This window comes from Lissotriton vulgaris, chromosome 2_1, assembly GCF_964263255.1.
Source record: "Lissotriton vulgaris chromosome 2_1, aLisVul1.2, whole genome shotgun sequence".
NCBI classification, from domain to species: domain Eukaryota; kingdom Metazoa; phylum Chordata; class Amphibia; order Caudata; family Salamandridae; genus Lissotriton; species Lissotriton vulgaris.
In genome coordinates, this window is record NC_141687.1 from 1850465312 (window position 1) to 1850483474 (window position 18163).

Genomic DNA, 18163 nt, shown 5'->3' on the forward strand with positions numbered 1-18163 from the left:
TACATTTTTTCCGATGCTGATGATCTCTGCTTTAGTGCATCTAGGTGGGTATGCCATTTTAATCTTCTTTCAAACCACATTCCCAGGTGTCTATATTCTGCACACTTTTCCAGCTTCTCAGCACCCAGAAACCAAGTGAACCCAATTTTCTTTCGGCCAAAACCTAGGATCTTTGTCTTGCTCATGTTGACAACAAGTTTTTTTCAAGCGACAGAGGTCATTGAACCTACTTAACTTCCTTTGCAGTCCAATTTCAGTTAGATCCATAATTACTAGGTCGTCCACATATAATAGACATGGATATGCTTTCCATCTTGTTTGGGGCTTGCCCCTTTTACACTACCTAAAATTGACGGCAAACCTGCTAAGAACAGGGTGAACAGCATAGGGGCCAATACGCACCCCTGCCGCAGCCCATTTCCAATCTCAATGTTTCCAAATAGGCTTCCCTCTGTATCTAAAATTACCTGGGCCCAGTTGTTTGTATGGAGAGATTGTATCAGTCCTAGCAAATCCTTAAGGAAGGATACCATATCCGGTTAAAGTCTCCCACAGCAGCTCCCGGTCCACTGAGTCCACAACTGCGCGGAAGTCCACGAAGCAACAGAACATACTACCCCTCTGCTCAATCGACTTCGGCGCAATGGACCAGAGAGCAAAGCAGTGGCCGACCATAGAATGATCCGCTTTAAAACACCCCACCCCCCCCTGTTCAGGGGGTACAATCTGATTTTCTTCAGCCCAATCCCTGAGCAATTCCAATATTACTTTCGCAAAGACTTTTTCCCCTATATCCAGGAGATTTATTAACCTGTAGTTCTTTGGCGCTTATAAATCACCCTTCTAACTGATTGGTCTTATAATGGCTCCTCTCCAGTTTTCTGGTACAATCCCTGACTCTAGGATCCCCATAAACATCTTTGCGAAAAACTCTGCCCACCACTTAGGTCTTGTTTTTATTAGGTCTAGCTGGTGATGCAGCGCGAAAGCGGTGTCGCCAGCGAGATCTATTGTTGTCGTCTTGCCTGCCAAGTGGTACAGACTGGGGCACGCGCCGATTGGTATCTGTGGACGCGCTTCTAAAGAGACGCACTTGCGCAGATACGCTCCCATGGCGGCATGCCGAGATAATTACTTTCTGTTTTGTGAGTGTGCGTCTCACTGGCGCCATGTGGTAGAAGCTTCATTTGACATTCATTTTTGGGTTTGTGCTTATTCTGCTGCTGCTCGTACGCTATATGTGGGCGGGAGGGTGACCTTCAAATATTTAACTCACGCCATCGCTCTCTTACCTGGCCTACCCGACAGAGGTACCAATTAAGTAAAGATCGAAAGTTAAAGCCACTGACTTGTGAGACATTGTCGTGCACTATATACATTGTACCGCCAGTCTATTCTCAGTGCCACGTCCAGGTCACCAAAGCAACCTCTTGATGTGCAAAAAAAAATAAAGAACCTATGCGGTTGCTTCCGCCATTACACCATTCTTCACCCGTTATTACCGCCGTGTTTACTAGATTAGTTTCGGCCAAAAAAATAAAGCCCACCCGGTAACATTTGTAGATCGTATATCATAACTATTTTGCTCCTGTGTGTCTTTTGCCCGCAAACAGCCTCCAGCCTCCGATACCACCGTGCCTTAGTGTCTTTTGCTTACAAACATCATCTAATCACACCCCCCCCCCCCCCCCCACACACACACACCCCCACCGGGCTCTTTTGTCTCTGCGCTGGTGTTGTCTCCTCCGCGGGGCTCTCCCTCAGGCATGGGAGCCCCGCGTCATCACTGCTCCTCTTGGCCACGCACTCTTCGGGCGCGGCCTTCCCGCCGAAGTCTCACCCCACGACAGCCTTGTTGATCGTAGCTTCTTGTTGAATTCAGTCTGAGCGGCACATAGTTCAGAACAGTGCTCATTGGTGCACGTGAGCAGTGCAAGTGTTCTCATCATGGCGTTGTCTGTAAGTGCTGGTACAGGCTTACATGATAACACGCTTCTGAAGTTTTTCTCCGTCTGGCCTATGCAGTTCACTATCTGCCTAACATATTATCTAGCTCTGCCGGCAACAACTTATCGCTGCTCAAGCGATGTGGCATAGCTGACGTTGAGCAATGTCTGCTGATTTTCGGGTCACGAAACGGCCATCTTGAGTTGAGGATGCCATCAAATGGGGAACACTTTTTTATAGACTCCGTTGTGTGATTGCTTGGGGAGATCCGACATCGTTCACGCGCATATCCTACGTAGTCTCAGGGTCCAATGGGAGTGCATCTCTCTCTGGACTCGATAAAGTGTTTTGTGTTTGAGGCATCCAATAGCTGCTGTCGGCGGTTTGGACCGCTCCACAGTGGACATGCACAGTGTGGAAGCATTAGGCACAGCAGCTGTGAACATGGAGGAGGTAAGGGTTCTTACAAACCATCACATCGTTTTCTCTTAGGCCAGTGAGTCCCAACAGCCCCCCCTTCCCACACAGCAACCCATGCACCCTCTACACCACCTTTACACCCAACCCAGATATCTTGTAGAGATCTACCTAAACAGCCCACAACAGTGTTTTGAAACCATTTAGCACCCAACACAGCTACCCCCAAAGACACCACCTGCTAATCAATGGAGACCAGCCAGTGCATTAATTTATCACCAATCTACTTTACAGAGACCACCTCGAATATACTCTACATCGCTAGTAAAAGAGAAACCCACGCCTTTCTCGCATATTGTCACTGTCTGCCCAGATTCCTCTACAGATCACCCAAAATAATATACAGAAGGCCCTTCTGATCTCTACTAGCGTCCAATGCAGCCTTCATTAACCACTTTCACGCATTTACTAGGAACTCGGTGGATATTACAACAAGCATTTGCAATGCAATAGGTCTCGCATTTGCGAGAGTTTAAGCTATTGGCATTGTAAATGACAATGCCTTTCATTTATGTTTTAAAAAGCAACACGTAAATAAAAGGCATTGCCATTTACAATGCAAATATCTCAAACTCTCACAACTGCGAGACCTATTGCATTGTAAATGCTTGTTATCACTGCTGGCAGATTATCTGGGCCTGCAGCACGAGTAAGGTTCAAACTTGTTATAATTTTCATAATGTGGCTGGAGGTAAAGTATTCTTTTATATCATCCCTCACTCGTAACCATACTATTGTGCTTGGCTTCTCTTGTATTGGCCATTTCCCATATATTTCTCCCAAGGAGCCCACCCAATCGACTTCAGAGACCGTACAATTTAGGGATTCTATTTTCCTACCAGCGCTATCTTGGGCCAACTTCCAAAACCCTTTCACATCTTTGGATTCAATTACAGCCAACATGTTTGCCCAGCAAATATCTTTCTAGGTTCTTTTTTGTTCCTAGTTAATGATTTATATTTTATCCTTAGCTTCTGGAGGGTCAATGATACTTCCACATTATATCTTGCCCTCAGTCTTCTCTCGCTTTGCCTGACAAGTGCCTTGGCTACACAACATTCCTCGTCGAACCAGGGACACTCATTTTTAGGTCAAAGCCTAGCGTAAGACTGCGCAGTCTCTCTGGCGAGATTTAGTGATATTGGGTAGCTTTGACTAGCAAGCTTTAAGCCCCGCCCCTCTTTCCCATTGGCCAGCGTCACCGTTTATGCTAAAAGGTGGCTGGCCATTGGTAAAGAGCTTGTGGTGACGTACGTTTTTACTCTCTTTCTTCCGTCCCACTTGTCTGGCTCCCCTGACTTCCTGCTGGCGTAAAAAGGTTGTTATTTTCTTTATGGGTCAAAACAGATGGCAAAACACACAAGATGATGGACGGAATGATGCACAATGGCAAAACATTCACGCCCAGTCACAGATCTGGGTTTAATCCATCGGTATTTTGCTCACCAAGCCACCCCAGTTCAGACTTGGCCATATGCAAATCAGTTTTGTCCCTGTGCCTCATAGGAACAGTTCAGATCAGAACTGCCAAGCCATGTCTTCCCTGGACCGGAATCAAGCATCCTAGGACTGGTTTCTGGCTATCAGCTGTCTTCAGCCAGGATAGCTTGACTCCAGTGGCTTAATGAGCACGGGACCCACGTCTGGGCATATCCTTCCCACATAGGGGGAACAGCAAAACACACAAGATGATGGACGGAATGATGTACAATGGCAAAACATTCACCCCCAGTCACAGATCTTGGTTTAATCCAACGTTATTTTGCTCACCAAGCTACCCCAGTTCAGACTTGGCCATATGCAAATCAGTCTTAACCCTGTGCCTCATGGGCATGTGTGTTTTGATCAAAACAGATGGCCCCATAAAGAAGATAATAAACCTTTTTTAGGCCAGCATGAAGTCCGGCCGAGCCCGTCCAAGTGGGACGGCAGAAATAGAGAAAACTCAGCGTCGTGGCGAGCGCTTGTTACGCTGGATATGCTCTCCAGGCTGAGATAGTCAAACAAAGTGCTTCACTGTTTACAAACTCTCGGCGGTCTTTTCTTCTCAAGGAAAAAATACAACTATTCGGTTCCAACACTCTGCAGCTCCCGCGCTTTGCATTCACAGGGGCGGTGGAGAGCAGGCGCCTTTGTCTGCTCCAGGAATGAGCCGCACAAGCTGCGAATCCAGCGACAGCCAACAATGTGACTGGTAAATAATGCAATCAGCTAAGGGTGTCATTGTACAGGAGAAGCACTTAGTGAAGGGAGGGGCAGTCAGAGCAGCAGAGAGGCAGAAATGTGTTAGGAAGCGAGGAGGGACAGAGCGCCCGACTGAGGTACCACTAAGAGCTATATGTGTGTCTCGGTAGTGGAACAGAGTTTTAGAGGTTTGAGGTGTATTGGCAGAGCGCTGTGCGCGGCCCTATGATAAAAGAGCAGGGCAAGGGACTGAACATGATTGCAGAGTTGTGAAGGTCTTGTTTCTTAAATAGCAGGGGTGTTTCAGTACATTACTGAGGAAAAAAGGTAAAAGTGCCTATTGTTTATTTCTACAGGTCAGGACTGGGGTGCACCATCGGTCCTCTGAGTGTGTGCTAGTAATGTAATAGCGAGGGATCGCTGCGAAATAGGGTTGAGGTCCTCTTTGTCCAAACCGGCAAGCGAGGCTGCAGTGTACAATTACAGCGCTTGTATCTGGAGGTCGTGGCTCTATGGCTCGGGTTGTGAGAGCTCCTCTGCCCTCCAGTTATGGCCTTCTTTAACTTTCCGCTGCAAGCCGGGGAGGGGGTATATTTTATGATTGCATTAGGGCCCATGCCATGCACCCTTGCTGCGCCACTGTCCTATTGATGTGCATTGGCAGAGCTGTGCGTGCATCCCGGTGCTGTTATAAGGAGATGGTAAGAGACCGGTTTGAGGTGCAGGGTTACAGAGCTCCGAGTGAGGCAACCTGGGAGAGCTATTGCATGTGGGACCTCTGGCATGCAAATGAGGACTGAGATGCACTGTCACCATCATTTGCATATTCAAGCAAAGAAAGAGCAGGGTGCGTCGTGGACCTTGAATGAGATACATTAGCAGGGCTGTTCCATGACCCAGTAATGGATGAACAGGTGCCCTGCATACTAAGATTGAGATGCACTGGCAGAGCTGTATGCGTGCTCAGCAATGAAAGAACGCAGTACGCTCCAGACGCTGGAAGAGGTGAACTGATTTAGTCCTTCGGCCGATCTAGCAATAAAAGAATGGGGTGCGCCCCAGACGTGGGATGATGTGCACTGACGCAGCTGTTTGGGTGATCTAGCGATGAAAGAGGTGTCGGCACTTGCGGATAATGATTGAGATGCACCGGCAGAGCTGCTTGCACAGTTCACTAATGAGAGAGCAATAACCTTGATAGAGCTGCGCTGGCAGAGCTGCGCGCATGTTGTGTTATTGGAGTAAATGAATGGGCTACAGTCAGGGATTGAGGTGCACCGGCAGAGCTTGTGTGCTCTGAATGAACCTGCAGATTCCACTCTGACGTATCGGCGTGCGCGCGCCAAGACCAAGGACTAACAGGCGTTTAGTTCCAGACAGTCCTCTTGATGAACAGACCGCACATCAAGAGAACGTGTTTGATATATATCTATATCTATACTACTATTATAAAGAGAGAACACGCACCTTTGAGCCAGGTAAACTCTGGAACCACAGCGCCAATCCACACACCCGATACATTGTAGAAATTGTCAGGGTGTACAGATGGACATAGGCTATAAAAAAAAAAAAGTACATTTAAAAATATAACTTTAAAAAAAAAGTAGTGCCCTGGAAGTAGCGCCGGCCGCGATGCTGCTCTGGCCGTGACGTAGCGCTGGCCGCGACGTGCGTGATGACGAGAAGGAGAGACATGGAGCTGCAGTGAAGTGAGCGCGGGCGCGTCATGGCGAAGAGGAGCGGCGGTGAAGTGAAGATCGCAGTAAGGAGCGGCAGCTCAGGTAAAGTAAATGCTCATTGAAATCGAGGCGGGAGGGGGCGGGAGGCAGGAGCGGTTGTGCACAGAGGAACAGGCGGGAGGGAGTGGGGGCGGAAAGGAGTCTGGACGGGAGGAGGGCGGGAGCGGGTGTACTGCCCCCAGCCCCTTTCTGCCCCAGGCAACGCTGGGGCGGGCTGCTAGTATATATATATTTTGCTCCGACACAGTTATTATCAGCCTTTGAAGCACGAATGTGAAAACTCAGTGAGCAAATTGAGATAATGGTAAAAATCAACATTGGGGCTGCACGTCTTCCAAAACATATCTTTCCAAGGAAAACGACTTAAAAAGAATTAGTGAGGACTGTGCCAGGGGCGTAACAATAACCCTCGCAGGGAAAGGGGGGTGTCGAGCTCCAGGGGCCCCCTGGCACTGAGTACCGGTGGCAGGCATCAGGCCTAATAGGCTAAGAGCTCCTAACTGGATGTGGAGCGCGGGCCCTCCCTCTATGTACTTTGGCGGGGGGGGGTCACACAGTTTTTGTTACGCCGCTGGACCATGCCACATGAATCGTACCTCTTCTGTCTATAGCTTTGGCCTATTTGACCTGTGCAATGACTGTATGGTCTGAGTCCTGGGCATCTATGGTCTGTATCGCCTGAGTAATGACGTGTGATACCTGTGTGGAAGTGGTTGGTATCTGTCCTTAGCCTGTATAGTCTGTAGCACCTGGTGATGACGTGTGATACTTGTAAGGTTTCAGACCTGAGTCTGCGTGGTCTGGTAGCGCCTGAGCCATGGCATTTCTGTTTACAGTCTTAGCAAGTGGTATCTTTGTAGTCTGTGGGAGTTATACTCCTGTCTTTGGCTCTACCTGTTACAAGTAAGTATTCTGAGCCTGTATAGGCTCTATGAAGATTAGGGATAGCTCTGCTGTCTGTGTGCTTGTTGTAGCTGAACTCCAAGCTACGAACTCAAAGTTTTAAAGTAAGAAAACTGATTCTATTCAATTTTTTTACATAGTTAAAGTCTATGTACGTGGTCTACATAGTGGGCGTGATAGTATAATTTGTGGAGATATATGATAATTTTCGAAGTCTGGAGTGTTAAGAGCTCAGTTGAGGACAATGAAGTGGCTGATTTAAGCATTCTGCTCCAACATTCCAAGGTTTATCTTTGTTTCTTCCTTTTTAATAACATTCTACCCTTTGCTGATGGAATGTGATGATAGTCTTTAGGGCCTTCTGCCTTGGCTATACTGGTTGTTAAAGGCCTTCTCCCTCGTTATAGGCCCCTGCCTGTATAGGCCTATAAATCTGTTCAGAGCCTTCAACTACCGGAATAGGCAGGGATTAGGCTATGTTAATAAGTCATGCATTGAAAAAGGGACATTGTCCAGGTATAATGCTAAAGTACTCAGTATATGCATTTAGAGAGAAATGTGAGTTGAGTTTTCATGATCTTACACATTATATTTTTATTTTACAGGTACCTTTATTATTGGCAAGAGACGATGAATACAGTAGAGCAGCTACTTGCAAAGTCATTCCATGCACTGAGTCATGAAAACAAACTAATTATAAAACGATTAGGACCTGACCGGCCAGACATACAACTAGAACAATCTGCCATAGACAGAGGGAAGATATGCAAACGTACATTCTCAAAAACCTGGTACACAAAAGTTGATTGGCTTACAGGAAGTACTTCAAAAAATGCTTTGTTCTGCTTTCCCTGCTTGCTGTTTGGTGGTGACTTTAATTGGGCAAGAAAAGGAGTGACAGACTTAAAGCATTTGGCAATTATTATAAGGAAGCATGCACACTTGAAACGTCATATAGAAAACCTGACCAGACTGGGAATGTTGGGCGATGCAACCATTGAAGCCCACGTAAGCGACACATACCGAAGAGCAATATTGAAACACAATGAAGCAGTTGATAAAAATAGACGCATATTGTCAACATTAATTGATTGTATTTGTTTCTGTGGTGCTTTCGAACTTGTGTTTCGAGGGCATGATGAATCTGAAAGCTCCTCAAATCCTGGTATGATAGATTTAAGTGCAAGCTTAGACCATGAAATGGAAGAATGTTTAGCAAATGTTGCAGTGTTAAAAGGCACCGCTAAAACCATACAAAACGAACTTCTTGAATGTATGCTACAGATTATAAGAAGCTACATTGTCCAGCAGTTAAAAACCACAGACTTTGTGGCTATTCAGGTTGATGACACCACTGATGTAGCCAATAAAACACGGGTCGCATTAATCTTTCGGTATATTGAAAATGACAAAGTAGTAGAGAGATTCTACAGTTTTATACATTTAGGAGACTCTATTGCAGAAACTGTTGCTACATCTATGCTCACTCAACTGGACTTGATTTTTCCAGAGCACTCTGAAAAGCAAAAACTAATTGCACAAAGCTACGATGGTGCTTCCGTTACAAGTGGAATTTTTGATGGAATACAGAAAAAAATTCAAGCTGTCTACCCTAATGCTCATTGTGTACACTGTTACGCCCACCAACTACATCTAATTGTACAACAAGTAGTAGGCAAGTTCTGTGAGGCATACATTTTCTTTATGGATGTAGCCAGCATTGCAGCTTTCTTCTCAGGTTCATCCAAAAGAACCAAAATACTTCAGGACATTGTGGAGAGTAGGGTTCCAAACGGATCTGCACCTTGCTTGAACTTTCACATGCTCACAGTCAACCTAATATATGAATATAGGGTTGATCTTGAGAAATGTTTCAATACCATTGAAGCCAGTGGCGACTTTGAATACCAAAGTCGAAGTGAGGCCCGTGGCTTTGGTAGAACACTACAAGACAGGGAGTCCCAGTTCTTTCTGTTTTTGTTTCATGAAATAATGTCTCTTCTTTACAAATTCCATAACCAGCTACTAAAACATAATATAGAGGCTGTATTTATACAAAGGGCTACAAATCAGTTTGTCACCGAAATGATCAAAGTTAGAGAAGGAATTGACAGTTTAGACACCAGACTGCCAAAAGATTCTATTTTTTCAAATCATAGAAAAAACATCAGCAGACTGGTTGGAAATGCAAAGCAAATATGTGACATTATTGTTAAGCATGCAACGGAACGTTTTTTTTTTACAAAGCACTTGATCAGTGCCACATTACTACATAGTGGCCTGTTTGCACTTTATGATATTTCTTTCCCTGAGCAAGCACTGTGTGACGCTGTGGAAACTTATCCTATGCTCAACAAAGCGGATCTAAGAACAGAGTTAACTGTACTATATGGAATGCATGTCTATCGGCAGTCTAATGGTATTGTTTCTTTGCTGGCTTTAATTCAAAAACTCAATATGGAAAACTCCCTTCCAGAGACGATGACTTTACTAAAAATACTCCTAACTACTCCCATGACAACAACTGAGTCAGAACGATGTTTTCCAGCTTTGAAAAGAATCCAGACATTCTTGAGGAGCACCATAATAGAAGAAAGACTAAATGCTTTTGCAATGCTATCTATAGAGAGAGACCTTGTTAAGCGAATTCCAGATTTTAATATTCAAGTAATTGAGAAGTTTGCAGCTATTAAAGACCGACGTGCTGATTTCATCTACAAGAAGTGAACAAAAAGTGTTAATCTTAACATTTCTATAATGCTGGCAGTTTGTGACCTGCTCTGTTGTACAGATATTGGAGTCTGTGAAGTCATTGATGTATGCCAGGCTGCAATCTGTCTCTTTTGCAAAATGGATGCTCTGAAACTCAGTACTGAACATGTGAGACATTACATATTCCATATATTTGTTTTAGCAGCACCTATCTCATTATATTGTGTAGGTTGATACTGCTGTCTATGCAATTGCTATCTGGTCCAAAAAACCTGTTTCATTTTTTATTACTTTGTTCTGCTAGTTTGTTGTTGGATGTAATGGCACTCATATTTATAACATGTGTTGCTCCCAACTCGTGAATATAATGCAAAGTAAGATTCATTAAGATGTATCACTCCAGAGAGGAATGTGCTAATTAGAAGATTAATATGTGTATGTACTTGTGTAGCTGGAATCTGCCCACAAATGCAGGAAAGTTTTGGTCAGGGTCAAAGAAAGCAAACTATACAGTCAACTACAGACGGGACTGGTAACTGGTTAGTGTTTTGTTGCTTTATTGTGATGTGGTGTTATTTTAAGCAGTGTGTCTTCAAATCTTCCCTACACTGCAGCAGGTAGTATTGGATGAGATGTTATTTGATACATGGATTTTGTGCCTGGGCGCATAGTTGGAAAATGTCTGGGCCCTTATTTTTTTTTCTTTTGTACCCTTCATCTGCAATGATGCTGTCCTGGCTGTAGGAATGTGAGAGCTAGCAGAGGAGTGCCTCGGGTCATGTGGCTTTGCTGGCCCACTAAATCATTAATGTTCGTAATAATGTACCTGGTTTTGATGTAGTGCACTGAGGTGAGCTAATGGAGTTCTAGCAAATTGGAGGGGTGGGTGTTAATGTGATCAGGCTTCTTCACCTCTTGCATATATCACTTTAAGTGCCTTGCAGGGCACCCTTTAAGGTTTGTCTTGGAGGTATGTCCAGTCCTGAAAATCTCAGTAGCTTGTAATTACTTAGTAGATTTAATTTGCAAATTATTCAATAAAAAAAATCTTTGAAGTAATAATAATTGTTATCTCAAAGCCAATTTGAGGTTTTCCGGGTATAGAACGAAGCAGCTATGTCCATATTATATTAAATGCCTTTACTGATGTCATTACTAGGCTGGGAGAAGAAAATGGCCAACACGTTCTTATAAAGAGATCGGAGGCTCCCACCATGCGCTATATATATAGCGCATATATATAGCCATGCTTGTCACATTGCACAGTTTGCACGCCACAGTAATTGTTGAGCAGTTGAAATTCAGTAAGCTATAGAGCGTTGTCAAGTCTACACGTTCAAAGTGCTTTTATAAACCTTGCTTAATCAAATGTTCTTTATTATGCACCTTATGCCCACTTCTTTATCAAAATCTTCTTGTGGGAAGGCCCTACCCCCACCAAACTCCCCTTATGTCTGCTGGGCTGGCTTGTTTGTTTGGGATGCAACACCCAGATGCCGTCAGCCACCACAGGGCTAACTACATTAGGGAAATACTATTTGGGGTTAGAATGATGGGCCGAAGCTGGAGGTAATCTGTAACAAACTGATTACTTTGAATGTGTGATCATGCTTCCTATGCTCCAGACGGAATGTTTTGGTTGCCTGTGTATTTGATGCGGTTTGTGAGGCTATGTTTGTCTATCCTGGCTTGGGGAGGAGATTGGGGTATTTGTTTATATGGCAGGGCCACAGTCTGTGATCCTTCCTGGAGACAAACTACATCAGATTCAGAAAAAAACACCAAAACATAATTAATCGCCTACAGGTGAACTGTGCACCGCAGCTAAAGAACACTTCACACACTGGATTCTAACTACCCACTCTCTCCCTACTCAACTGCAAACTGACCTAATGCCAGCTTTCACAACAATGTGAAGTAATCCACAGCACAGAGCTCTAGAAAATGTTATATAATGTGCCTACCTTTGTACAGTGTAAACCAGGGGTGTGGTTAATAAAAGATCTGCTTGTCCATGGGGAAGGTGGCTTCATGCGCTCTATAAATGCTACTTCATTCATTATTTGCTGTGTCAGGGTGTATGTTTATTCTTGTTAATCAAATACTCAAGTGTAGCATTTAGATAAGGTAGTAATCCAGGTTCCAGTAAAGGTTAAGGTAAATGCCCCACCGGGAGCAGCTGCCGTAGTGCTCAGCCTCTAAGGTAAATGACAGTACACTTAAAGATACACAGATAGAACTAAGGATGACATCATAGAGACAGGCTGAGCAGCAGAGTACAAGATACTAAGAAAGGACAAGAAAGAGAGAAGAGCAGGTAGAATCAGGATACAACACACCTTCCCCCTTTAAACGAAAAGTGAAAGAAGATAAAACAGAGAGCAGAAGAGTAGAATAAAATAACAACATAAAAACGCACAAAATAAACACCCTCTTCAGAATGGTGGAGAGAAGAGGTAAGTGCGAGGGTACCAACATTGTACCAACAACATGAGCTAACAAGAATAAAAGTGGTTATGATAAACCACATGACAAAATCAACATTAGATGAAAATGGAACTGAAAGCCTCAATGAAAATTTGAGCAATAAAGGTTCGGTAGCATCAATCATAAATGAAATCTGAACACCTCTATAAAACATAAGCACCGAAGTGGTTCAGCATACATAAGAACCAACTGAATTGAGCCCTAGACTCATCAGCCGAAATAATAAATAGAACTGTGAATCTCAATACAAATAGAACACCTCTAGCAAAGTAGAGCACCAAAGTGGTTCACAAAATGTAAACATAAATATAACTGAGCACATCTACGACTCCTCAAACACGGAGCATGAAAATTTAATATTAACACTTCTAACAAAATAGAGTTAAGCATAGATAACACTGAGCACCTCAACATAAGTTGAGCAAATAAATTGCTCAGTAGCAATACAAATTAAAACTGAGCATCGTTATGGCTCATCAAAAACACTGAGCCCTTTATGGCCCATCACCAATAAACATAATGAGAATGGAGCACCTCAATAGATATTGAGCAAAGAAATGGCTCCAACAAACGTAGCAGAATTAAAATTCCTACAACTAACCTCCAGAAGAAACAAATGGAAATTAACTCCTCAAATACCGACCATTGTGCCTTCCTAGGCCAGGCCGCCCCCACGCTCCTCCTGCTGCTCGTACCTGCCTCCTGTGAGCTTCCGCCGCTGCCTCCTGCGATTTTCTACCGCTGCAGGCGCCCCAGCCGCCGTTGAGCTGCCCGCACTTGTGTCCCCGCTTTTTCCGCCGCTGCTCCCTACGGCCCGCCCCCTGCCAGCCGATTGGGCACCCCGCTCCCGCCACCCAGCGGACCCTCCCTCCCGGCTCCCTTCTTAAGGGGGCTGTGCTCCGCGTTCGGGAGCGACCATTGTGCCTTCCTAGGCCAGGCCGCCCCCACGCTCCCCCTACTGCTCGTACCTGCCTCCTGTGACCTTCCGCCGCTGCCTCCTGCGATTTTCTACCGCTGCAGGCGCCCCAGCTGCCGCTGAGCCGCCCGCACTCGTGTCCCCGCTTTTTCTGCTCCTGCGGCCCCGTCAGCCGATTGGGCACCCCGCTCCCGCCACCCAGCGGACCCTCCCTCCCGGCTCCCTTCTTAACCCCTTCGCTGCTCATGACGAGCTCAGCTCATCATGCAGTACACTGGCCGTGTGCTAACAATGGGGATCCTGGAGTTGCTGCACAGGAGGGGAATTCCCTTAGCACTGATGTGGTTAAGGGGACTCTGCTCCACGTTCGGGAGCGACCATTGTGCCTTCCTAGGCCAGGCCACCCCCACGCTCCTCCTGCTGCTCGTACCTGCCCCCTGTGACCTTCTGCAGCTGCCTCCTGCGATTTTCTACCGCTGCAGGCGCCCCAGCCGCCGCTGAGCCGCCCGCACTCGTGTTCCCGCTTTTTCCGCCGCTGTCTCCTTGCGGCCCACCCCCCGCCAGCCGATTGGGCACCCCGCTCCACCCACCCAGCAGACCCTCCCTCCCGGCTCCCTTCTTATGATGCCTCCTCGCACGCGCAGCGGGCGCGCCAATTGTGCGCCGAAGGCGCGCCAAAGGCAAGTCCGTCTGCGCCTGGACCGCACCCAGCGCCAGGACCCCTGGCCCCCACCGCCGAGGCAAGACTACACAACAGACCTACGATGCCGCAACCCTCCACACACTCCATGCCGACCGGAACCCTGCCTGTTACTGCGCCACGCCGAGGCGCACCCACGGACCCTTCGCCTGCAGAGCCTGCCGATTCACCTGCTACCGGACCTGTACCACCCCCACCGAGTCTATCACCAACAGCAACCACCTGAAATGCATCCTGCTCAACACCCGCTCCACGGCGTGCCTGTGGACGGAACTCTGGGACCTGTTCGACGCGACAGCACCTGACGTCGCCTTCCTCACAGAAACCTGGATGAACGCCTCCTCAGGGCCCGACATCGCCATAGCCATCCTGGACGGCTAAAAGATCACCCGGAGGGACCGCATCAACAGACGGGAGGAGGCGTCGCCATCGTACACAAGAACACCATCCGCATCTCGACTAACTCCGACGAAACCTTCACCGCCGCCGAACACCTGCTCTTCCAGATACACACTGACCCCAAGACCACCCTCAGAGGCACCCTCATCTACAGACCACCGGTACCACGGACTCCATTCAGAGAAGACATTGCAGACTTCATCAGCCCACACGCCCTTCCCTCCACCGACTACATCCTCCTAGGGGAGTTTCGAGTTTAAAATTATTTTTAAAGCGCACATACACCAGCGGTTTCTTGGCGCTACAACTAACAAAGGACCGGGGCCAGAAAACAAGGGCAAACTGCAGGAGGGTTAATTGAAGGACTTCGTGAACAGATGAGCCTTGAGGTGTTTCCGAAATTGCAGGTACAGAGCGAGGGTTCGGAGTTCAAGGGGGAGAGAGTTCCAGAGGAGCGGGGCAAGGGTCGCAAATTTCGAGCCTCCCCATTTCTTTCTCCGGTAACGTGGGATGGTGAGAAGGGACTAGGTGGATGAGCGTAGTTCCCTGGTGGGAACGTAAGGGGTGATCTCAGATGAGATGAACGCCGGTGCCGAGCCCAGTCGAGCCTGAAAGGTGATGGAGGCGAGCTTAAACTGGACCCGGGCACGAACAGGGAGCCAATGTAAAGACTTCAAGAGGGGGGAGGAGTGGTGGAATTTCGGGAGTTTAAAGACCAGGCGGGCCGCCTGGTTTTGGATCTGTTGCAGACGCCGTAAGCTATCTGCAGGAATACCTGCATATAGGGCGTTGCCGTAATCCAGGCGGGAAACCACCATGGCGAAGATGATCAGTTTGAGGGCAGTAAAGGGAAAAAAACGGGACACCCTGCGTATGGTGCGCAGTGATAAGAAGGAAGAAGAAAGCACAGAGCTAACCTGGGAGTGAAGGGTGAGTTGAGAATTAAGTTTTATGCCTAGTGTTTTGACTGAGGCAGAGGGGGTAGGTGGAGGGCCAAGAGAGGGGGGCCAGAATAAAGAGGACCAGGGGCTGGATGAACCACCCGTTAACACCAGCTCGGTCTTGTCTGGGTTGAGCTTCAAGTGGTTGTGGTTCATCCAGTCCCGGAAATGGAGCATGATAGATTGGAAATTTAGAACAGAAGAAGGGGATGAAGGCAGATTGAAAACAAGCTGGAGGTCATCCGCATAATTGAATACGGCGACCTCCATTTGTTGCAGAGAAAAGATAAGAGGGGCGATATAAAGATTAAACAAAAGAGGGGAGAGGGAAGAGCCTTGGGGGACCCCGCACTGAACTTTCCAAACGTCCGCAGTAAAGTCACCCAGGCGGACAGCCTGGGTGCGGTCGCTCAGGAAGGAGGATATCCAGACCAGAGCGGTGCCCCCGATCCCCGCCGCCTTGACACGCGAAAGCAAGATGGTATGATCCACCGTGTCAAAAGCGGCTGAGAGATCGAGGAGCACCAAGGCCTGGGCTGGTTGGTATCCATACCCTCCCTGAGGTTGTCCAGGACCGAGATGACTACGGACTCCGTAGAGTGTGCGGGGTGGAACCCGGCCTGACTGGGGGCAAGAGCTCCATGCTTCTCCACAAAAGAGCTCAGAGCGCAGGTGACATGGCGCTCGAGCACCTTTGCCAGGAATGGCAGGGGGGAGATGGGGCGGAAGTTGGCAGGGATTGAGGGGTCCACGCCCGGCTTTTTCAGGATGGGTACAAGAGTTCTCCCTTAGGAGGGGGACACTGGGGGGGTCAACAAAAGTGGGGGAGTGGGGGGGATGTTGGCTTTGGTAGTAGCTATTTTCTGAATGAAATAGTTATTGAGGGAGTGGCAGAGTTCTTTGGACGGGGCGGGCATTAGAGTTGTTCTATCCGAAAACGCCAAGTTGTGAACGATCGCAAAGATTTCCTTCGACTGGTTTTCTGCTGCGAGGATTTTGGAGGAGAAGTAGGTGGTTTTAGCCTCCAAGATGTCTTTTTTTGTATTGGGTCAAGGTGTTGATAAACTCAATCGTAGAGAGGGGCAATAATTTCTCCTCCAAGCCCGCTCCGCGCGACGCACCGCTAGTTTGGTGGCCTTGAGCTCTTCGTTGAACCACCGGTTGGCATCCTTCTCTCGCTTAGAGGTAATTCGTTTTAGAGGGGCAACAGAATCGCAGCCTGAGGAGAGCCACTGTTCAATGGCCTTGACCTGGGAGAGGGTGGATAGGCCTTGCAGGGAAGGGAGGGAAGTGGTGAGTAGGGAAGATAGGTCTTCCGGATCTACTCGTCCCCAAGCACGAACCCAGATGTTTTTGGGGCGAGGGGGCTTGGTAGGAGGGTGAATGGGGAGGGCAAATGAGATCAGGTGGTGGTCAGACCATGTGCAAGGCGAGATTGAGAGGGACTCCACAGAACAGTTCAGGGACCAGATCTGGTCTAACGTGTGACCTTTGATATGGGTAGGAGAATGAACATGAGATGCAAAGTTGAGGGATTCAAGGGTTTCAGAAAATTCTTTTGAAGACGAGCATTCCGCTGGGTCAGAGGGCCAGAAGTTGAAGTCGCCAAGAAGTAGAATAGAGGAGTTGTTTACGGTGATTGTGGCCAGAACTTCCAGAAAGTCAGGGAGAAACAATAAAGGGGATTGAGGAGGGCGGTAGGTAAGAAAACAGGTAAGAGGGGGTGTAATGGAAGTAGTGCGGATAGCCAGATACTCGGTGGTCGCGATATCTGGCAGGGACAGGGTTTGGAAGGGAAGGTCGGTATGTGCGATGACCGCCACGCCGCCCCCGGCTCTGCCAGTAAGGCGATCTGCCCGGTGGGCGTAGTATGGAGCTGGTAAAGTGGCCAGTAGGGCAGGGAGGGAGTCATCGCAGAACCAGGTTTCCGTTAGAAAAAGAAGATCTGTGGTATGAAGGTCTAGCAGTACCGAGAGTTCGTCCGCATGGGCTACTGCAGACCGGGTGTTGAGATAGAATGCCGCAAGGGTTTTGGAGGTTGCAGGGAGAGCATTGTCTCTAGGAGAGTGGGGGGGGACGACTAGAGGAGGGGGGATGTGAAGGGGAACAGCAGGAGACAGACCAAGGGACGAAATGCGAGAGCAGGTGGAGGCTGGTAGGGACCATGGTCCCTGGAGGCTGCGTAGATGGTCGGGGGTATAGATGGTAAGTGGGGCAGAGTGATGTGCCCCTAGCCCCGGACAGTCGCGGACGGGCGCAGACGGGCTTGCCTTAGGCGCGCCTCTGGCCCATACACATCCTTTTATGAGGGAATCGGAGGGAGAGAGGGAATAAAAGGGGGCGTGGCCGGCAAAGTGGGCGGAGCTTACTCGCTCGCGGTCGATGGCGGCAGCGAGGGAGGATTCCCCAAGGCAGCGCCCAAATCGGCTGTCTGGGACCACTGGAAACAGGCAAAGATTGTGGCAAGATGCCGGTGAGTGAGCAAACACAGCAGTGCAATACAATTTAAAAATCAATTAAAATGAGCAGCGCTCCCGGCTTTCCGCCTCGGGAGTTTGTTAGGAGGACGCGCTACTGGTCAGCGCGCCCTTATAACAGATGAAAGGGGGCGTGGCCGGCAAAGTGGGCGGAGCTTACTCGCTCGCGGTCGATGGCGGCAGCGAGGGAGGATTCCCCAAGGCAGCGCCCAAATCGGCTGTCTGGGACCTCTGAAAGCAGGCAAAGATTGTGGCAAGATGCCGGTGAGTGAGCAAACACA

The 18163-nt window shown here is 48.0% G+C and overlaps 1 protein-coding gene across 1 annotated transcript; it reads left to right on the forward strand.

The window, feature by feature from the left end:
* The first annotated feature begins 7311 nt into the window (after positions 1–7311).
* On the forward strand, positions 7312–11027 carry LOC147733401 (zinc finger MYM-type protein 1-like). Its single transcript, XM_086958022.1, has 2 exons — positions 7312–7354; positions 7856–11027. The coding sequence occupies exon 2, from the start codon at positions 7881–7883 to the stop codon at positions 9975–9977; it is 2097 nt and encodes a 698-aa protein (XP_086814148.1). The 5' UTR covers positions 7312–7354; positions 7856–7880; the 3' UTR covers positions 9978–11027.
* Positions 11028–18163: the final 7136 nt, after the last annotated feature.

Coding starts and splice junctions, on each gene's coding strand:
- LOC147733401 (XM_086958022.1), top strand. CDS start 7,881: ATGAATACAGTAGAGCAGCTACTTGCAAAGTCATTCCATGCACTGAGT.